Source organism: Rhinolophus sinicus, chromosome 7, assembly GCF_057876585.1.
Source record: "Rhinolophus sinicus isolate RSI-liver-muscle chromosome 7, RSI-T2T, whole genome shotgun sequence".
Classification (NCBI taxonomy): Eukaryota; Metazoa; Chordata; class Mammalia; order Chiroptera; family Rhinolophidae; genus Rhinolophus; species Rhinolophus sinicus.
Window position 1 is genome coordinate 50170070 of NC_142507.1, and position 23230 is coordinate 50193299.

General features: G+C 45.5%; 1 protein-coding gene across 2 annotated transcripts in view; it reads right to left on the minus strand.

Annotated features, from left to right (window-relative positions):
• Nucleotides 1-6753, minus strand: part of NOTCH2 (notch receptor 2) — a 149026-nt gene extending 142273 nt beyond the window's left edge. The window contains exon 1 of one of the 2 annotated variants that reach the window (XM_074319094.2): nucleotides 6735-6753. Coding sequence is in view for 1 of the 2 variants with exons in the window: in XM_074319093.2 (XP_074175194.2) it covers nucleotides 5870-5942 (73 nt within the window). In the remaining variant the exon portion in view is untranslated. Of the gene's footprint in view, nucleotides 1-5869; nucleotides 6163-6734 lie in introns of those variants that run through there. The other variant, XM_074319093.2, reaches the window with a different exon arrangement.
• Between the last annotated feature and the right edge of the window lie 16477 nt (nucleotides 6754-23230).

Below are 23230 nucleotides of genomic sequence, written 5' to 3' on the forward strand. Positions count from 1 at the left end.
TGATTCCAAAACGTCCCTAATATAAAAATTACCTGGCTAATTTCTGAAATATATACATTCTCCGACACTGTTCCAGACCCACTGACTCAGAATCCCCAGGAGAACACTCCAGACGTGATTGTCTTCATGCTCCTCGGTGGGTTAAGCTCCTTTAATGGAGGGATAGGTGTCAATTCAGTAAAGGGTCCCACTTTGGGATTCTGTCACCCACCCGGGGTCAGGCCTTTATGAGGCAAATTCCTGAGAACACACCAATGGGGGCAAGTCAGTCATAAGAAGACAGAGTACAGCTGAACAGAAGATCCTTCTAAGAATTCAAGCTGTCTCCCGATGGACTACCTGCCCCCAGAGGCAGAGAGCTGGCTATCCTAAGAGGTGTTCAAGCAGAGAGAAGGCAGGCTACATCTCGACCAGGATGTTGTAAGAGGGTCACATCCACCATGGGATGGGTAGAAAGATCAGATGAATTTTAAAGTGCCAGCCAATCCACAAATCCACAGAGAGGAAAAGTCCAGCTACCCAGTAATTAAGAAAAAGAGATAGCATAAAAGTCTGTAGGTGGGGTCAGCTTTCAACTGATCTTTTCTCTTCAAAGGAGAAAGGAGCATAAAGACACATCCCGGACTCACCATCAGCCTCTCCTCCAGCATGTCCGAAAGGTGGAAAGGACAGAGCGGGGAGTCACAGGTGCTGAGACCAAGACCTGCCACTTGGCTGGTTCTGTCTGTTGAGCATCTACCAGACAAGTGTCACTGGCCAGAGAAGACACGCGTGTGACACAGTCCCTGCCCTCAAGGAGTGAATCGTGTTGCACGCACTACCCAGCTCATTCAGACATTTATTTATCAAGTCTCATCTTAGGAGCTTTTGTTGGTGGTAGTGGTTTTCAGGGAACTTTCCTGGTGGGGGGGAAAAAAACAAATTTTACCAAATGTGCATGTTCTCTCAGTCTGGTATAAGTTGGCAACACCCAGCTCACAATGAAAAAAAAAAAAAAAATCTCAAAAAACTCACCTAAATGAACATAAACTTAGTTAACTCTAACTTCAAAAATTTAAAAAGACTATTCCAACAGTTCAGAAAATGACCAAACTACACGCAGGGCTGGCAACTCTGGGCAAACTAATAGAAAAGGCTGGCCTAGTCATAGAGGAAGCTGTAGCAGCAACTGAAGTGAGAGGCCAGGGGTGGGTGCCAGCGCCTGTGGGGCAAAATTCCAAAGTCAAAGTGACCTTTATGAATTGCAGAAGTTATCAGAAAAAGAGAGAAGAAACTACAGGGGAGAGAGAGAAGTTCAAAATAGCAAGTTTAAATAAAACATCTAGGGAAGGGAAAAAAATTGGTTTTTCCCCAAATGTAAGGTAAGCACCAACTCTTGCAAACACTTCTTTGAAAATTGCCTTGGAGTGCCACAGCAGCACCAAATAAGAAAATAACTAAAAGCAATTGTTCAATTGAACAAACAGTTACTGACAGCCTACTAGATTCCAAGGTACCACGCTAGGTACAAGTGTGGAGACACAATTCTTTCCCTCAAGCCCAGATTCACGATAAGCATTGGAGGATGTTCTAAGTGTTTTGTGGACATGAGCTCATTTGTCCAAGAGATGGAAGTGGTGTGGAGAGGGGATGAGGCAGGGGACTGAGGACCAAAAGAGAGAGATTCTTGCGTCAACGCTGTAAATTGGCTCAGGGAGTCTGAAGGGGACCCGAACAGGACAGTATCCTTCCCACAACATCACAAGACTAATTAATACGAGACCTGGAGGGGCCTTCTGCTCTTCTAGCTCCTACTCTGTCCGAAATATTATGCAGGCGGCAGACTGATAGAGAAAAGCAGAAGAAAAAAAAGGAACCATTTGATGTCACGTCATTTGCAGCGAAAGGGAAGAGAGGAGGAGAATCTGGAAAGGACGGGAGAAAAACGAAATGTTCAAGTTGTGACATCAGATAGAGATGGCAAGACAGGAAGCACTTAAATAAAGAGCATAAACACAATAGCTGAACAATGCAAAATCTCTTATTATATGCTCATCCAAATTGTGGCTTAGAATTTTTTTACTCTAAAACCGTTAAGGACATATTTATATATGTATATACATTTATATATATACATTCTGGAAAGTATACATATATATATGTATATGTATATATGTATATATATGTATATACATATGTGTGTGTGTGTGTGTATATATATATATATATACCGGGGGTGCCAAAAAAAGTATACACATGACTTGTATTCATCTTTTGTTATTGGTATATATTATTACAATTTTAATACAGTTTTTTCCTTTCTTAAAATGTGTATACATTTCTTTTGGCCCCCCTCTGTACATAAAGCTTGAAGAAAAAGAGATAACAGAGAAGCAAAAGGGATGGAGGATTTATAATCATATAATTCAAATACATGAAGTCTTTCTAAAGAGACAATGAGGATGTATTGTGCCCAGGTGAATGAGAAGAAATGGCATTATCCTCTATAGCTTTTATGTTCCACAGAGAGTTCCAGCCTGGAATGGCTAAGGTCAGGTTCATTCTGGAAAGTATTACAATTAAGAAGGAAAGGCCCCATACTCACACCTGAAGGCAGAGTCGTGAACGGTCAATAGGCTCCAACCAAGTTACTGTATCAGAATGACCTGTAAACCTTGAAAAACACAGATGCTCAAACCGCCAGCATCAGAATCCCTGGGTGCTGGGTCCCAGCATCACCCCGGCTGGTTTTGAGGCAGCCAAGGACGTGTAGCTCTGTTCTCTCACAGTGGACAGGGCAAGAAGAGGGACCACTAAGAATGGCATCAGAGAGTGGGAACTAGATCAATGCAAATGTTGTGGGCAAAATAGAATTTCTGTGGGTATGATATTTTTAAAATGTATTGTAATGCTGCTCTGAAGCATCCAACCATATCCCACTGAATTTAAACATTTTTCTAAAGGTCCCGAAGTCAGCAACTACAGTGCACGTGAACCAGAAGTTACTCCTCCATGCCACAAGAATCCTACAGAAGAGGCAGGAGAGTGGGAATGGGGCTGACAGATGCCAAGGAGATGGGAGTAAACATTTTTAAAAATCAAAACATCAGGAAACAGAAAAGAGAGACTGGAAATGATCCCTCTCTTCCCTATCCCTCTCTCCCCACCCCCAAAACGAATAATAATATAGAAAGAACAAGAAGAAAGATCAAGGAAAATAGTTTGGGGATGAATTTCATCTCCATCTGGAAAAAAAACACACACACAACAACAATTACTCTTTGTGATTTTTTTTTTTTTTTTTTTTTTTTAAGCAAGGGAAGAATGTGGCTGAGAAATTATCTAGCAGGCTGTAAAACCAGGGAGTCACTTCACATTGCACAGCAAAAGAAAACAAGGGGAAAAGGGTGGTCTTGGATAGCTGTTTAGACAATCAGACAGATGGGTTGACAGCTCTTTGCCTTAGGAACTCAGTGATGTTTAAATTAACAATTGGCCACAAGCCAAACGCAGGAACACTCAAAAGTTGGGAAGGGTGTGTTACAATTGGTACCTTGGCAAAACACAAATGATAGTAGAAGATTAAGAAGAGTGAAGAAGGCTTCACTGCCAGACTCTGAAAAAGGTTTAAGATTTGTACTAAGAAACAGGTTTCTAATCTCTTCTATTGCAGTTTAGCACCTGAAGAACACCTGCCTAAAAATCAAAATATTTAAATCTTGTCCTTTGAACTAATTGACTAACACTCAATGTGTCCACCTAAGTCAGCTAGTCATAGCAATACCTCATCAGTGCAGAAGTATAAAAAAGGGTATCTTTCTATATACTGAGGTTCTAGAATGAGAGAAGCCTGACATCTGTCTTATCATTTCACACTTAATTTTGCAAATCTCTGCAATCATATTTCTCATTCCCTCCAACTCTCTGAAGTAGGGTGCTTCTGTATTTCTATTCCATAGGTAAGGAGCCTACAAATCATGAAGGTTGAGTTATTTACTTAAACAAGTTAGTGGTAGACCAAAAGCTTTCCACTCAAAGAAAAAGGAAAGGCAAAAACACCATTTACGTGCTTTGTTAAATGCTTCTGAAACAACAGTTTCGATCATCATCACACAGCCCCTGGCCCACTTCTGAAATTCTTAGGGACCTAGAGGGGTATGGAATTTGAACTTCCCAAGAAAGACCTACCGTGTTTCCTGGAAAATAAGACCTAGCTGGACCATCAGCTCTAATGCGTCTTTTGGAGCAAAAGTTAATATAACACCGGGTCTTATATTATGTTAGATAAGACCGGGTCTTATAGTAAAATAAGACCGGGTCTTATATTAATTTTTGCTCCAAAAGACGCATTAGAGCTGATGGTCCAACTAGGTCTTATTTTCGGGGAAACACGGTCGTTGGTGTTGAACAACCCAGCACGGTGAGAAATAACCTTGTTCTCTTTCAAACATCGATGATGGGCAGGGCCCCCGCCTGTCGAAAGTGAACAAAGAGCAAATTTTTCTGAAGCTCATCATCTTCTTAACCTTTTCTTTGTAAAGAGACATAGCTCAGGTACCAGTTTTTTGGTCAAGGTAAAATACTCCTTCAGATCAGGCTAGGAAAAGAAGGGGCACCTTGCTGCTCCACAAACAGACACTAGCTATTATCCTACTGGAAGCAGAGATTCAGAAAAAAATAAAACCCAGCCCTGCCCTTTCGGAATATCTTTTGACTGCCATGGGTTTAATATACCATTCTCTCGATTAATCCTATTAGCTGGGTAATTTCATTCCCATTTTATCGGGGAGTTCATAGAGCAGCGCTGGATTTGAACCCAGGATTATGAAGCTCCAAAACCCCAGCGCTTTCCACTAAACGGTCCCAACAAACTTGGAATCTGAAATTGTGGGTGGGATGGGTAAGAAATGCTTGCATTTCCTTTCCTTGGTCCAGCCGTGTTCAGAAATTGTCGCGCACATATCCAACCAGAAAGAGGCCTGCTAAGGCAGCACTTTGAATGACCGGCTCCACTTTTCCTCACCCACCCCTGCCCCACCCCCAACCTGCCAAAAGAGCAGCAAACCCTGCTGCCAGGTTAGAGGAGTTGGTGATCGTCACACCACATTCCTGGGGCTGGACACAGACCGAGACAGCGCCTGAGCTGCGCGCCTCGGAAAGAATAACAGCAGTTGAGATTTTTAAATCATGTGGCCCAGCATGCAGCCACACCAGTTCTCCTACTGTGCCTGCCTCCACCTTTCAAAGACTCCGCACAACACCTCGGATTCGTCCCGACCGTGGATTCCGAGTGTCAGACTCAGGCGCCCCGCGAAACCCTGGCCCCATCCACAGCAACCCCACCCACCCGGATTGTGTGCCTCCCCTTTGGCACAGCTACTTCTGGCTGTGAGGGTGCAAGCCGTTGGGCTGGAGGCCCTGCCCCTGCCGATCCCCCACGCCAGAACCTGGCATTCCTTCGCTCAGCCCCTTTGCGGTCGGTGGCCAGCGGGGGTTTGTCGCAGGCAGCCCGCCCTCGGTTCCCCTTCAACCCCAGGAAACGCGGAACCAAAAGGGCAAGACTGCCCAACTCCTAGAACTCCAGCACCCAAGAAGGGGAGTTTCTGCGCCTCGCTGCCCGGCCTTCCTCCGGCCGAGGAGGCGTGTGTGGGGCCACGGGCAGAGGGGACCAGGCGGCGGCGGGGGGCGCGGGGGAAGGGGCGCGCTCAGGGGGCCCCCACGATGCCCAAACTTTCTGGAACCAAGTGGCCTCAATCCGCGCCGGCGGCAGAGCCCGGCCTTCTCGCACCGAGGGGACCAAAGAGGGGGGAACGGTCGCCCCAGATGGGCGGGCGGGGGCGGCGGTGCGCGACCAGGGCGCGGGGACAGCACCCCCGGGCCCGATACTCACCACGCGCAGGGGCCGCGCGGCACAGCCACAGCGCCAGCAGCGCCCACAGCCGAGCGGGGTGCAGGGCGGGCATCTTCTCGGTCGCCTCCTCCGCCGCCGCCGCCGCCTGGGCAGATCCACATGGAGAGGGGGTCCCAACCGAGGAGCCCCCACTTTCTCCTCTCCTCCTCCCGCTTGGGTGGCTCACGGCCTCGCGCTGCGCCCTGAAGCTCAGGCTTGACGCCTCCACTCCCTGCACCCCCAGTCAGCCGTGCCCGGGACGCCGCCTCAGCCGCCGCCCGAAGTTTGGCTCTAACTTTCTCGAGTGTGCAGTCTCGTGTGTCCTTCCGCCTCGGCCGCCTCCTCCCCCCGCAAGCCCCGCCCCCTGGCGCCCCGGCCGGGCCCCGCCGCCTTCGGCACCCAGGGGTTTCCCGCAGGAAGAAGCGCCGGCCGAGCCGCGCGCGGAGGGATCTACTACGAGCCCTCAGACCCCGCTGCCGGCCCGACCCGCGTCGAGTCCGGACGCGCCTTAACGCCTTCGGCGCTGGAGCGCCTGGCGGGGCCCGGCCTCTGCCAACAGGGGTGGGTGTTAGGACGCTGAACTTCAGACGCTAGGGGCACTGAGATCGTGAACTTGCAGGGGGAGCCGGCGCTCATCCCGGGAGCAAGGACTCGCCCCCGTCACACGCACACACAGCCACACACCCCGGGTTGGCTGGAGGAATGCGGGGGACGGCCAGCGCTGTCAAAGAAGGAAATGGGGGCTACGGCGCCAAAGCCCATTTAAAACGAACAGAGCCATCCACTGGGTTGTGCTGCCTCATTCATTCATTCATTCTTCACGCATGCATTCACTCGTTTAGCAAATGTTTCTTAAGCGCCTTACTTTGCGGGGCTCAGTTGGAATGGTGCTAAAGTCTCACGGTGCTCAAGCTACTTTTGAGGATCTAGACGTTGCTGCTGTGGGTAGGCTTTCATGGAAGAACTGGGATGAGAGCAGGGTTTTGAAAGGTTAGTAAAATTTGTAAGGACGAGGAGAGCAGCTAAGGATATTCATTGTAACGTTGTTGGCAATACCAAAAATGGGAAGCAATCTGAAATCCCACCCATAGAGGAATGGATGGATAATGAATAGTATATTTAGAAAATAAAATACACAGCAATTGAAAGATCATGTTCATATACGCCAATAGAAATAAATTTTAAAAATAAAATGGTAGTGAAAAGACTAATTGCACAAGGAGATATAAAGTATACCATGTAGGTCTATTTATGTTTCCAAACAATGCCATATATATTATTTATGGATGCACACCACACAGTATATAGTAAAAGAATATAACCAGAATAGCGGTTACTTCCAGCGCAGGAGAGTGAGGGATGTCAAGTGGGCCTGTTTTTTGTAAGAAAAGAGTTGAAACAAATCCAAGAAAAAGTTTGTGTGGGCACAGCATTCCAGAGGAGAGCCACCATCAAAGGGTACCGATAAGGGAAGAAGTAGATGAATTCTAGCACTATTCACAGTGACAGGAGTTAAGGAGGGAAAGGGGGTTGGGACCAGGACCTTGAATGACAAGCTGAAAAAGAGGGAGGGGTGGGTAGGAAGGGGGGATAGTTATCTCTCAGGTCATAGAATAAAAACCATTGACGGTTTTTGAACGGGAGTGAGACTCGATGGAAAGGAAGGTTGCTCTGATACTCCTGTGCAAATTGTCAGGTGCAAAAGGTGAATGAACGGGAGTCCGAGGGCTAGTGAGGAGTTTGTGAAACAGGCCAGGCGGGCATGGGTGATGAAGGCCTGAACAAATGAGTTAGATGTCAAAATAGAAAGGAAGGGATGGATTGGAGACAATCTTGAAAAAAAAGAAAAAGAAAAAGACGGGGGGCGGGGCAACCCGATGTGACTAATTGGATGTGGAGGTTTATGATCCTGTCGGGAAGGGAAATCCTACCCACAGAGCCTCTCCCTGGCTCCTAGAGGACAAAGTCCAAACTTCTAAAAATGGTCAATACAAGGCCTTTACTTCATTGGGCCCGCTCTCTTGTCCTCTCTGCCCCATTGTGAACTTTACACAATAACAGTATTGAATGAGTTGAGATTCCCCCCAAACATATCTTCTTCTTTCAGTCTCTGTACCTTCTGTTCCCTTGACTTGGAGTGACTTGGAGTCCCCTCCCCTCCTCCTCTTGGCGAACTTCTAATCATTTACCCTTCAGTCCTGAGAAGGCTTTGCCGACCTTGTAACAAATTCCTACCCCTGACAGACAGTCCCTCCACTGTACTGCTTCTTTATCTGACACTCATATCTATTTTTCACACAGGACTGTCTGTATTTCTATCTTTTCCTCTAGATCAGGAGGTCCCTTATGGGTAAGGCCCACAGCCTTATTCATTCGCAGAGTCCATCACATAATAGATGTTGAATTAGAGGGTAAAATGGCACTAAACAAGTACAAAGCGGTATGATCAGCGGCCTGTGAAGTTCCAAACCGGATTTTCATAAGCATTTTATAATAGATAAGCAAGTGCTATTAGTGAAACTAGTCACCTTGGGATGCTAGAAACTCTTTTCAAAAACAACATAGTCCAATTGTTTTGGAATTTCCCTTGTGCAAATATGTTCAGAGAAAGATAATAACACTACGTTTTAGCTGCTGACTGATAGTTACCAGCTTGATCGTTCTCTTTCCTCACTAAATATAGTTCGTAGTCACTTGGCTGTATATGAATTTTAAAAACCACCCACAAAGATGAAATTTGTCCCTATTGAGATATATTCAGAAGGATGTCAATGTAATCATCCCCGAAGAGCAGGTCCAGAAACGACTGTGGCTGTGACACTATTATGACAATAGGTGCGGACTTTCTCAAGGTTACTCTTTTAAGGAAAGCCATCATTATGCTACATGTATAATAACTTTTGTGGGATTTGTTATAATGCTAAACTTATTGCATACATTCCCATAAGGACAAGGAGAGTAAAGAGTAAAATGTTATGAAGGGAAGTAGGAGGCTATGTCTGAGGAGGTGTTTTTAAAAATATGTTTTGAAGGAAGCTATGGATATAAATTAGTAAAAAAGAAAACAAAAAAAGGGGAGCTGAAAATCATGGGAAGAAACTGGAATTGACAAAGACTGAGAGCTGAGAACCAGTAAGTCAACTGACTTTTGGATGAGTATTTACTATGGGCCAGATCCGGTATGAGCGGTAGAGGGATAAAGCAAGAGAGATGAGTAACCAACAATTAAGACCCAGTGTGACAGCTGAGGGACTGTGAGACCTGTCTCCGCCTAGGGGCAATCAGGAAAGGCTTCCAGGAAGATCTCAACAGCTGGTCTAAGAATTAGAGGACCAAAAGATTAATCAGGTAAAGAGGAAGAGGAGACTTCTCATGGTTAGTGGTCTAAACTCTTCCAGGCACATTCTGGGGTCCATACCAAGCCTAGGTTGAGCTACACCACGCATCTCAGCACATAACCCAGGGATGTGTGATGAAGTGTTTGCCGAAGCTGGAATTAAAAAGAGAGGTTTCTTTGCAACAAGTACAGAGACTGGTGAACAATAGAGACCAGAGCCTGTTCCCTAAAGTGGGAAGGCAAGGACTTAGGCAGGGGCTGTGGGAATGCAGAAAAGCTGGGCATTGGCTCCTAAGCTTAGTACCCGCTTAGATGAGAGAGGAAAGGTGGATGGGCCATCAGCAATGACTTCCATATCCTGAGGCATGGTGAGCGGATATAGAAAACACAGGAGAAGAAAAAGGAGGTTTGGTAGATTAAATAAGCAGGCAAGATAAGAAATCGATGTAGCTGGAAGAGGGAAACTGCGGTCCAGTTTAGCAGCAGTGGCTGTTGACTGCTTTTGCGAGAGCTGGAGTCGCCTGACTGATTTAAAGGATGGAACTGCGTTGAAATAGGGTTCCTACTACTGAGCTCTCCCGCAAGCTAAGCCTAAATTCCACTGTGTGCGTTTAGGTGACTGGTTCCCCGATCCCTAGCAGAAACCAGGGGGTCTTGTGGTGCTGTCTCAAAACAGGAGTAGCAGCTGAGGACACGAAATGTCAAAGATGTGCCTGGAGATTTCAGCCCCAAACGTGCTCCGCTGTTTAACGGTTCAGCTGGAGTGCAGAATGGTTTTCCTCACAGACACTGCTTTGAGTCAAAGCAAGTTCCACTTTATAGGAGAAATTGGCAGGAAAACTACCAGGTGATATTATAACTAATCACAATGATTGCTCTTCAAGTTCCATAGCTTCACTGATCTGAAAAAAAATTTGTTTCTCAATCTCCAAGTTCACATTAAAATCTACAGACCACTAATAATAGAAAAACATGAATAAGGGCCACCCCTAGTTTTTGTTGTAGTGGAAACTGAAAATGTGCATGTACGTTTTTACTAATTAAAATTCACATCCCCCAAACAAATGCAGAATTGGCACTTACTTTGTTCTCATGTCTGTTCTCTCAGACCCAGGAGGCTGTAAAACCCCTTAAGGGCAGAGAGCCTGTGTTATTTGTCTATTTTGCCTCAGTTCCTAGCACAATAGTTAGTGCACATACATGCACCACAATGTGTGTTTTAAATAAACGTTGAATGAGGGGCATGTATAGCCGTGTGAATTGGAGAGAGTGACAGAATGTCCAGGTGTTCTGGAGCATTCCAGGATGCATCAGGTAAACACTATAGATGTTGCAGAACAGATTCTGGGGTCCTTATCAAGCCTAGGTTGAGCTATTCCACACGTCTCAGCACATAACCCAGGAACCCAGCAGTGTGTGATGAAGTGTCCAGGGAAACAGGAATGAAAGGAAAGGTTTTTGCAAAATAATGCCTTCCATTTGTGCAGTGCTTTAGGCTTTCCAAAAAAACTTTTAAGTTATTATCTCATTTGATTCTCAAAGCGATCGTGGGAAACAGCCAAGCCAGTCATTATTATCCCCATTTCCCAGATGAGGAAACTGAGAGTTTAGGTGTCTTGCCTGAGGTTGAATAAGTAGTGAGTGACAGAGCTGAGACAAACCCCCCTACGTCTGACTTCTGATTCAGTCTCATTCCACAGTTTCTTTCTGCAACAGAGTGACGCTCATCCAAGACAATTTTTAGTGTAGGGACCTCTGGGCAAAGGTCCACCAGCTTCTTATCACTGCCATATTGGTGCAGAACAAGCTGACCCACTGTCACTAGAAATGCATTCTTTGATTTAATGGAATTGTGAGGGAGTCTACCCTCTGCAAAGCACACCCTTGACTCTGTGGCAATACAGACATGAGCCAGCTGTAGCTCCTATTCTCAGGAGATCACAGTGCACAGTGGAGGGTGGGGGTCAACAAACAAACAATATAACTACAACAGAGATAACGCACAGGGCTATGGGAAAGTGGAGAGCACTGTGGTTAATTCTAAGGCCACTTTCATTTTGTCCTGTCCCCAGCCTGCAAGATCTGAATGGACCGAGGTGGCCTGTACCCCTTGTCATGCAGTGTGGCATTGCGGGGTCTCTGGTCCCACTCCCCACATAAGAACGCAGGACATGGTGAGGCCAAAAAGGAACACCCACGGAGCCATAGATAGGGAAGTCATACCACTATAGTCTTGCTGGCGGTTGGGTTGGAGACACAGGAAGCAGGAGCCACACTATCCGCAACCTGCCATCCACCTCTCTCTCTGCCAACCAACCCCACTTGATAACTGCAATCCGCTCTTGCCAGCTCAGCCACCATCATCTTGCTAGTCCCTCTTTTGCTGCAAGCATAGCCATGGCAGTTATATTAGTGGCCAATAGCTCACTGGTTACAGCTGACGGCCAACAAGCCACAGTTGATGGCCATTTACTACCTGAGCCAGCACCTTTCCACGTGAGGCTGAGAGCCTGGAAACTGCACTCCTGGCTCTGTCCCCACACCCCTGGACTATAAACAGTGTGACCACAGGAACTCTCTCTTATTCGTGGTTGTAAACCCCACCCACCATAGCTGGTTCTTTGCCTCACATAGAGCCCAGAGTGAATGCATATGTTGAGGTCTACCAGGTGCAGCCAACCAGAGGGCGAGTTCCAGAAGGCACGAGTCAATCTCCAGATTCAAACTAGCTCTTAGAATTAGGAACCAGTCAGGCCCTTTCAAGGGGGCGGAGACATAGTTGTCTCTGCTCTGATTAAGGGTATAAGCAACATAAGAAATTGTCATGGGGGCTTCCTGACATACTGTTGCTCTTTTAGGAATGTGAGTCTCTCCATTTGATGGATGTCAAGGAGAGCACAATTGAAGACTGTCCTTGTATAATGAACTCTTCTCATGTGTATGTACTATATGATGAATGGTCCCTGTACAACTGAGCTAGGAATCCAAAACTCTCTGCTATCCATGAGCAGGAAACAGTATAAGAATGCTCATTTTAGTACAGCCTGACTTAAACATCGCAGTATTTTATGCTGGGAGGTATTACACTTCAATTCCTAAATGTGTGTATACATTTCATATATATGATGTGAAAAAGGACTTGAGCTGGGTAAACCAGGTCAGGTTTATCTCCCCAATTCATGAGCAGCAGAAATCCAAAACTCTGTAATTATCAAACCACAATATTATTGAATGAGCTGCAGGGCTTCAGTCACTAAAATGGTTATGCAACTCTGGATATTTCTGAAACGTTAAGGTGTTTGTTCTCAGAGACTATTCGATTGTTTCTACCCAACGTTCTTATAGTCTCCCCTCACAATGAGCCAAGACATTCTTGAGCAGTGAGATCCAGGCATACAAAAAGCTTCCACCTTAAAGTATGAAAAAAATTCTTCGTACTGTCTGAGTGCAGATCACATCCAAATCCCCTGGAGCCGAAGAAAAGGGAACATTTCTTTATTACGTGAAATTCCAAATGAAATCCCAATTTTTAAAAGCAAGCATTAAAACACACACACACACATACAAAACCTTCCTTCTAAAGTAATTCATCAGGAGATAATTAATGGCTGGCAACTGGTATTTATAATAAAGCACACATGGCCTTAACGATAGGGTTTGCTTCTGAAAACATTCTAATTAAAAAGGGAAAGAGTAATTTCATAGGAAAGTACAAATCAGTGTTGTGTATATGTGCTAATGTGTGCAGGGACGGAGGTGGTAATTGCTGGGCTCAGAGCAGGTATCTGCTGCTGAAGATAATGACCTTGTACATGGACAAATAGGGTTCCAACAAAGCTGAAAGGACATCGTTGTTACTCGTCACTGTGGAATGGACTGTGAAATTGGAACTCAGCAGTGGAGTGCTGTAGGTTGTGTCCGAGCTGGATGCCAACTTGTTTTTGTTTTCAATCATTCTGATTCCTGTTAAGAATCAGGTACTATAACTACTCTGTTATTCTCTTGTTCAGACCACGGGGCAAATCACTTTTCGGTCACACCTTCGACTCCTTCCCTCTTCTCACAATTACTGAAAGTCTCAGCAAGACGAGAAGAACAGACGCTGGCAACACAGAGAATGTTTCCCACATTAGTATCTATAATTAATATCTACATCTGAGTCCAGGAAAGTACACCTCACTGCTGGGAAGAGGTTTGTGGACAGGTCACACCCCTGTTGGTTTCTTTTGCAAGATACAGAGACCTCAGAATAGCCTTCCTTAATGGATCTCTTATGGTCCAGAATCCTTGTCTGTCTACTGATGGGTATCCTTTAAAAGTATTTACTCAAGACAATGGTGTGGCGGGGGGGGGGGAGTTATTTTTCAAGGAACAGATCAGATGGATATAGCCCGATTTAGGTAAACTCCTGGCTTTAGGAGACAACCTCCAAGTTTCAAAAAGGCAAACTTGGAACATGCAAAAGGGAGTACAAGCGTTCCTTACTCATCCACCACTGGGGGTTTGGAGGAGAAAAAGGAAGTAAGAAGAATTGAAGAGAAGAAAACCAGAAGAGTGGGAGGAAGGTGATAGGGTGCCCTGGAGAGACATGCACCTGTTTAGAAGTGGGAAGTAGCACAAGAAGTAGCAAAAGAAGAAGCAGTGTGGAGTTCCTGCTTGTACATCTCCCTCTTCCCCCCGGAGACCTGGGGTGAACCCACAGCGGTGAGAGGGCTCAGCCCGCAGTGTCCTCAGACCCCTCCCTGCAGGCCCTCTGAAGAATTCAAAATCCTCCAGTCTACGTGAGTTCCCTCCATCATCAATATGTGTGGATAACAATACCAATAATCCCACTCATAATTATCATGGCCGCAAACATTTACGGGCTGCTTACTGTGTGTCAGGTATGGGATTAAGCACCGTCCCTACCTCATTGTTTGTCATGCTCCAACGAGGTTATGGGCAGGTATTATTCCCACTTCACAGACAGACAAACTGAAACCCGAGAAGCTGCCCCCAAGCACACAGCTGTAAGCAGGGGCACGGCCCAGGTCCATCTGATTTCTCCCAGGGGCACACAGCTGACCTCAGCATGGTACACATGCCTCCCCACAGGTCTCTGCCTCAGGGATCCAATCCCGTCCATTTCTTAGACTACCCACGCGAGCACGGAATGAGCCGTCCTGTTATAATATTTTCCCACCAACCTGGTCTCCAAGTTTGTTGAGACGAAGACTTGGTCACATCCCTCCTTTGTGCCTATAGCACGATGTCCAACCTCTCGCTCGTCAGCCTCCAACCGTGGGGTAACTCAAGGACTCCATTCCCTACTGCTGTCCCCCAGGTGAGAGAAGGTCAGACGACTCAGCAGATGGTTCCACACTACACCTTTTTACTCTGAATACTCTCTTCTAAGTGTACCTAATAAAAGACAAAGAAAGTGAGGGAAAGAACCATTTCTATTTATGGCCCTATCTTTGTTGAAATTATAAACAAAAAATATATATGTTTAAAAATTAAAGGAAAATCACCTATAGTACCACCACTGATGACATTTGGATGTATTTTATTTAGTTGTTCCTTCATGTGCACGTTTCAAATGGTTATCACCAAGACATGGATCCATTTTTTATCTCGCTTTCTCAGCGAATCCAGAGATCATAAATCTTTTCCTTTGTGGCTACATAGTTGTCATATGTAGCATTGTTAGTTTCTGCATTCCATATTTGTATTGGGGTCTGTGTCCAGAGTGGACCATCTTATTGCTGAGACAACCCCTGCAGACAATCCTCCCGTATTGCTTCCATTGCCAAGGCCAGTGGGTGAATGGGTGGGCCCGTCAGCAGCTGAAACGGATCAGCCCAAAAGAATCCCCTGCTCCGGCTCTCTAACCTTACTACCATCCCCCACCATGACCTCCATGGCAAGTGCAAGACTTTTTACCATTCTCCTCAGGCCCTCTTTCCCTCTTTCTGTTCCGTTTCCTTCCCAGCAAAAGGCCTCACTTCCCACTTCGCTACAGACATCTCCCAGCTCAAATGTTACCTCCCCTGTAAAATCTTCATGAGCCCTCCCCTTTCCACACTGGCAGGCCATCTAAGCAGTCCCCCAACCCCTCTCCCTCAGCCTCACCCCTTATCTCTCGTGCACCCACCTTTTCTTCCTGCCCTTGTCTCTCAGAGAAGTCTTTCCTTTATCCCCATGCAAACCTTTCTGCACTGACTGTTGATTTCATCCCTTCTGCCTTTTCCAAGACCATTTTGCCATTCATTATCCATCTGCCCCCATTGGTGTGGTCGTTCATCTCTCCCTCTCTACTGGTTTAATCGCCTCAGCCAACGATTTTCTTCCAGCTTTATTGCATGTGCGTGCACACACGTATGTACTTTCTATTATTGGCTCAGACAAACTTCTCTTTCCTTCCACTCTGAAACCTCTTAAAAGAGCAGTTCATCCCTTCCTGTTCTTATTCTTCAGCCCATTATAATTTCCTCTCCCTGCATTTATTGAACACCTACTATGTGAAACCAATGAGGAAATAGATAGGAACAGGGCTGTCCCTGCTCCTGAGAAGCTTCTAGCTAGTGGGAGACAAGCAATAAACCAAACAACACAACACAATAAAATAAGTGCCACAATAGAAATATGTGCAAAAATATCCACAAAAAAGGCTCTCTGGGCAAATCGGAAAGACTTTCTTGGGAGGTGACACAAATTAGGCCTTGAACAATGAATTCAGTGTTGCCAGGTAGAGACTATATATATATATATCTCCTGAGTCAGGGCAAGTATATGACTGACAGAGGAAACAATTTAGGTAGAGGTCTGAGAAACCATAATATTAATGATTATTTAGGGAATACCAGACAGCTCAGTTACTGGAAGAGTTGAGTTCCTAAGTCAGGAATGTTTCGGGAAGAAATGGAGAACAATTTGTTCAGGCAAATGGCTCTCAAACTTTAGCATGCATCACAATGACCCAGAGGGCATTTGAAAACACAAATTTCTGGACTCCACTCCAAGAGCTTTGGGGTAGGATCTGGGCTGAGGCCGGGTAATGTGCATTTCTAGCAAGTTCCCTGATGCTGTTGGTTGGAAGACCACACTTTGAGGACTACTGGCTTAATAACCTGGCTTCTGCTCGAATTGTTCTAGTGAAGTTCCTTTCAGATGTCACCAAAGATCTTCAATGGCCAAGTCCAGTCATCTCCTTCTCACTGCTTATCCTCCTGGACCCGTTTGCAGCATTTCACACAACTGGTGGTTTTTTAACTGGTCTCCCAGCTGCCGGTCTCACCTTCTTTCAGTCTACCAATTATACTGAAGACCATGATACTGTCCAAAATACAAATACAATCCTGTCCCTTTCTACTTAACACCCACCAGGGGCTCCTTCATCCCTGTGGTGAGAGCTCAAATTCCATGGGCTGGGACAAAAAAAACTTAGTGGTTACCAGAGCGTAAGGGGGGTGGGGGGTGGGAGATGAGGGTAAGGGGGATCAAATATATGGTGATGGAAGGAGAACTGACTCTGGGTGGTGAACACACAATGGGATTTATAGATGATGTAATACAGAATTGTGCACTTGAAATCTATGTAATTTTACTAACAATTGTCACCCCAATAAATTAAAAAAAAAAATCATCGTTGGCATTCGGGCCACTTTTCCCTCCTCTCCTGCTGCCGCCCTGGGTTGTGCGGCCTACAGTCCAGGCACCTCAGCCTACCAGCCAATCCCAGGTCTGCCGGGGGCTCACATCCTCCTCACCGCTGCAGATATGCTCTCCTTTGTCTGGCATGCCCTCACTCCCTCCTCTCCTCCACCTCCTCTTGCCCTTGACCTGTGCAATCCTCGCTCAAGTACCAGATCAAATGTCACCTCCTCTGTGAAGCCTTGCTCAGTGCTGTGCCTTTCCCTGAGCCCCTCTGCAGTTGGTTTTCACATATTATCTACACCATCTCACAGTTAGTTGAACCTGTAACTTCTGTATTAGGACCTACTTGACTGCAAGTCTGAGTCTTATTTTTTTTTAAACTATAGCTGACATACAATATTATATTAGTATCAGACGGACAACACAGTGATTAGACTTTTATATACTTTACAAAGTGATCACCGTGATAAGTCTAGTGCCCATCTGACACCATCCATAGTTATTACAATATTACTGACTATACTCCCTGTGCTGTACTTTACGTCTCACCTATCTTATTATTTTTGTTGTTCTCATCGAAGACGTTGAATGTAGGTGTGTTGAATGAATGCTGGGTACACATGCAATAAATAATTAATGATTTGAGTAGGCATGTGCTGCCTACCCAGTGGAACCCAGCAGTGGGCAGGCAGGCAGGGAGGAGGGAGAGACCATGAAGAGAAACTCTGCTAATGAGCACAACTCAAATGTGCCACCTCACAGCCACCTGACTCCTTGACTGAGAGCGACGAACCACAGGCTTTTATTTCCCATGACTCTCTCTTTCTCTGATGACACACCAGTTTGTTAACTCCATGAACCGGGCAGTTATGCAGCTGCCTTTCTTGCTTTTGACAATGTACTCACCAGGGGACTCACCCAGAACTAAGGAGCCACATCTGTGGGGAGTGAGCTGGAGACACTTTGGTTGCCTGGCTGGGTGAGCACATGACCAGCGGGCAGCCATTTACCTCTCATTCCTTTCCTACTGCTGAAGGGATGCTGGACAGACTCTCCCTTTAAGGAGAGCAAATCCTTTCAATTCTCCTTATTCTCTCTCTCTCTCTCTCTCTCTCTCTCTCTCTCTCTCTCTCTCTCTCTCTCTCTCTCTCTCTCCCCTGCACATTCTGATTGCAGAAATAAAACAGGCCTGGATTTCAATGTGGCCAGGCTGCATACTCCTCATTCTCTAATGATATCGTAAGGTTAAGAAAGCATCTGGCTGCTAATGAGCCCAGGATGCCATGTCTTTTGTCACCTAGCCTTTTCCTATCTCTGCACAGATGTTCCTAAGAGAGCAGCCATTTATTTAGTGACTCCTAGGTGCTGGGTGTTTCGCACATGATCTCATTAGATCCTCATAACATTCCTGCAAAGTAGGCCTCTTTATCTCCATTTAACAAATAAAGATACTGAGACTCAAAGAAGTCAAATAGCTTATCCCAGGTCAATGAGCTAATTAGTGGTAGAGGTAGGATTTGAACCCATGTTGTAATAATTCCAAAGCCTGTATGGTTTCCATTAGTCATACCATCTTGGAGAGCCGAAAGTTACAGAGTCAACGGCATTACACACCAGGGATTAAATTCAAGGCATCCCAATTTCCAGAGCAGCCTAGGAATATCCACTATATGGAAAGAATCGCTTGAATGGGTATGTTTGATGGTCCAAGAATTTACACAACTTAAAAAGTATATTGAGAGTACAATGTGAAAGTGATCCAGAACTGGAAAAGTGGCCTAATAACCCACTAGTGTCCCTTGTCTTTATTCTCCTGTGCTCAATGATCCATCTCAGTTGTGTGTACCTAAGCAGAGAGACTTCCATAGCCCCCAAGGTCACATGTTTACCTGTGGTTCAGACTCCCACTCGAACCCGTGTTTTAAAACTCTTGCCTTCATTTCTTCTGTTCCCTCTGGAGTGCCAAGTACGACCAGGAAGCAAGAACAAGACTGTGACGACACACACAACCAGTTTAACTAAACATAAATAATTATTTCCAAAACACTGCCAAACCTAATAAAACAATGATATTTCTTTTTTTCTGGTCAACTTGACACTTAAAGAGTAGGTTTCCCTGAATATTTAGTTCCCTGTTCAACTGGTGCTCTTGGCATCGTGAATAAACACAGCTAATGATAACATCCATCAGAGAGTTAAGCATACAGAGTGGGTGATAAAGTCAACAAGAAGCTGAGAACAAGATTTACCACGGATAAGCTGCCAAGACTTGGCTAGAGATTCAAAGTGGACATGGTGGCTCATCCATCTTCCCCCCTCAGCTTTCCACCCCAACATCGTCACCGCTGCTATAGTGCTCATGACGAGGTAGGAAAGTGGGAAAGAAGGAAAGCTCAGGAGTCAAGTAAAGCACAGGAGATGAATACGCAGCCTAGACCATCTGACTAGGAAAAATGCAAAGACTTCCTGGAAGATTCTTCATGAATTCTATGAGAGAACAAAGAAGAGCATTTTAAACGTCAAAACAAAGAACCAAATAAAGGTCATACTCCCGAAGAAGCATCTAGACACAAATGATGGTGGCGCTTCCTTTGAGAAGACTTTGCCTCATCCTAGGCTTTCTCAAGGTCAGGGAAGGAGGTTCTAAGGTCTGTCTATTGTTCAAAGACTTAAATTGCTTTTCCTTGGATTATCACCACTCCTGTATTTTCCTTGCCTCGTTTTTCAAAAGTAGGTTATGGAGATTCAGGTTTCCCCGGAGCATCTTAATGAGTTAGTCATGATTACAACTGCATCTTTTAAATTGCTCAACCGGTTGAAAGCCTGCCATGAAAGGAGCGTCCACAAACACAAGCTGGGCTGTGTTTTTCGTTTTCTTATGTTGCAAAATGTGAATGAGGAGTTGCCTCCAAGTGCATAATTAGCATAAAAACTGCTGAAGCAGAGAGGAGACATGTGGGCTACTATCTCAATGGAAAACATCGCTGTTGACCCTGCAAGGAACGTGTACATGGAGACTAAAATAAGAAGCTTTCTGCTCATAAATCTGAAAGCGTTTCATGCAGCTCACAACACAGAACAATTGCTCAAAGTGTGTTTGCTATTTTGACTTCTCCTTCGTCTATTTCTCAGCCAAGTAACCAACTATGGCTACCTCCTCTCCCTACCATCCACTCTTCTACGGTTCCCCTTGTAACTTGGCTTTGTCTCATTACCTATCACAGTTTTTCTCAGCCTTTTTGCCCTATTATTGCACTCCTAAGGCACCTTTTTAGATATTTTTCATGGCTCCCCCGTGACATTTTAATACCGTGTTGTATCAGTTTATGTATTGTATATATATGTGCACTTTCTACATTAAACTCTTCAGTTGTTTTTCATCCCCCAAGAACCATTCTCCCTCCTACTGAGAACGTGTGTCTCACTAGACCCGAGCAGACTGACCCAGGACATGACAGAAGCAGCTCACAGACCTAGATGCTGGGTGAAATCAATTTGGGAAAAAATCCAGGCAGGTGGCAGGCATGGGAGTTTGTCTAGATGAGGCTTGGTATGGGTCAAGGCAGACAGCTGGCCATAGAGGTTAGCCAAGCAGGACATAGGTTAGAGAATGCAGCTGAAGGCAGGTTGGGTGGAAGGCAGGAGAGCAAGGTTCAAGGCAGGCAGAGGCGTGGAGAATATCGGTCCACTGGGTCGGGCAGAGAATGCCTCATACAAAGAAATCCCAATATCCAGAAAAGTTCCATGGAAGAGAAATTCTCTCAGGTCTGAAGCCAGACTAGCCATCTCACTTTTGATCCTAAGGGTCCCTGAGACTTCTAGGCTGACTGTGCCCCGTTGATGGAACATCTAGTCATTATAGGGGGACACACGAGGGTGGTCCCTGTGTTCCCTGGGAACGACTCCCATCTCCCTGTACTTTGAACCCTCGGTATCAGATGAGAGAACCAAGCCTTCCAACCTGACTGGGAGCTTTGTCTGGTGCTTGTGTCCTCGGGCTTTCACACAGATTGATCAGATAAAAAATCTGGTTTTCCTCTTCCTCAAGTCATTTATCGTCTGGAGGTCCTTCCTCTCCTGACCTAAAAACAGGAGTGGACCGAGGGTCCTGCCTGAACACACTCCAAGTTGTGCTTCCTAAAACCATTAGGATCTCTCACAGGTCAGATCCAATGGCCTTTCTCATTGATTTCCCAGGTCAGCCTCTCAGTGTCATTTGGTGCTGCTGCCCACACTCTCCTCTAATTGGAGATCAGTCGTTCTAACTCCGGTCTTCGTCACACTCTGCTTCCTCGAGTCTCCTGACACTCTCTGAAAGTGTCCTCTCTGTCTCCTCCATCCTTCTTACCTTTTCTCAAGGGCGTCCTTTATCTTTGCTTTTCCTATTGCCCTCCAGATTCATGCATGCCTGTGTTCAGTTGAATTTAATAAACATGGTTGAACACTTGTTATATGCCTAACACTGCTATAAACAAGATACAGTCCTTGCATACTCTTGTGGGGGAACAGATATGGTGATAGCCCAGCAAAACACAATGTGAGATATGTAATACAGATATAAGACAAAATAGCTTAGCAACCCAAATGACGAAGTGATTCATTCTGTCTTAGGAGATCATAAAAGGCATGGTAATGGGAACGTTTTTGATTTGTGCCCTGAGGAATGAATAGAGATTCATCAAACGGAAAAGTTGGAACAAGAGCAGTCCAGATGGAGAGATGAAGATGGGAAAGGCGTGGCGTGATCAAGAAGGGCTAGAAAGTTCATGAGACTCGAGGGGTAGTGCGTAGGTGTGAGAGTGGGGCAGGAGTGGGGGTGGGAGGGGAAGGAGATGACCCAGGAGAGTCCAGGACACACGGTAGCTTTAGTCACCATTTAAATCTACATCTGTAGGTCACAGGAAAAATGGGTCATCACAGTGCCTGGCACATTAATTTATAAAAAATAAATTTAGCTCGTATTTACTATATGTCATGTATTGTACAAGGTGCTGGCAATGCAAAGATAAATAAGCTTCCCCCTCAAGAGCTCAAAGTGTAGTAGAGAGATAGACATGTTTAAAAATTAGTATGTGCAATACAAGCTAATCCATGTCGTCATGGTAGCGTGTATATGATACCAAATAGAGAGGGGCTGGCTCTCAGTGCAAGGGGTAACAGAGGATGCTTCAGAGAAAGAGCGGAATCTGAGCTGAGCTTTAAGAGATCAGTGGGAGCTGGATGGGCTGAATAATGATGGCTCCCCAAAGACGCCCACGTCCTAAACATGTGCATACGTTACCTTACCTGGCAATGGGCACTTTGCAGATTTGCTTCAATCCGGGGAATCCACCAAACACCACGGAAAACCAAAGGCAAAGAACAGATTCTCCCCTAGAGCCTCCAGAAGGCATGCAGCTCAGCTAACAACTTGGTTCGAACCCCATAAGACTCATTTCAGGGGGCAGAGGGGTGGTAGATGAGGGTAAAAGAGCTCCAATATATGGTGATGGAAGGAGAACTAACGCTGGCTGGTGAATACACAATGTGATATACAGATGATGCATTATAGAATTGTACACCTGAAATCTATGTGATTTTACTAACAATTGTCACCGCAATAAACTTTAATTAAAAAAAGACTCATTTCAGACTTCAGATTCCCAAAAAAGGAAGATGATAAATTTGCATCATTTGTAAGCCACTAAGTCTGTGGTCATTCACTGCGGCCACAAAAGGAAACTAATAGATGGAGCTGTAGGTGGGTGTGGGGTGGAGAGCTTTTCAGGCCAAAAGAGTAGCATACACACAGGGAGGGGCACACACACTGGCATCGCACACCCTTGGGGCAGGGCTTACAAGCAGTTTAGTGTTGCTGAGGTTTGAGGATCGCCAGGTAAGGAGCGGAGAAAAGGCTGGCGTGTGAGGCTCGGAGCTTTGGAAGGTGCCGTGCTGCCGTGGAGCTGAGGTATTGCTTACACTTAGGAGGTTAATTGGGAGCCATTTAATGGTTTGAAAACAACCAAGTCAAAATGTCAGATTTTCAATTTTGCAAGGAAGGTTGATGGGGCAAAGCCTGAAGCAGGGGGTCTGTTTAGGAAGCTATTTTGGAAGTCCTGGGCAGAGGCGCTGCAGCGTGAACTAAAGCAGTGTGAGCAGGAGAAAGAGAAGTCAGAAGGAAGAGATACTTAGGACTCAGAGAATAACAAAATAGTGGGGGCGAAGACCAAGGGAAGAGTCAAGGGTGACCCCAGATTTCTGAATTGAACCTTAATGGGTAGCCATCCTGCCTACTCAGATGGGGACCATGGGAGATTTCTCTCCATACTTCTTTGATCTGTATTGTCTTTATTTTAGTATCCATGAGGCGGGTTAGTCTCATCAACCTATATGTAGCCTGTCTTTAAATT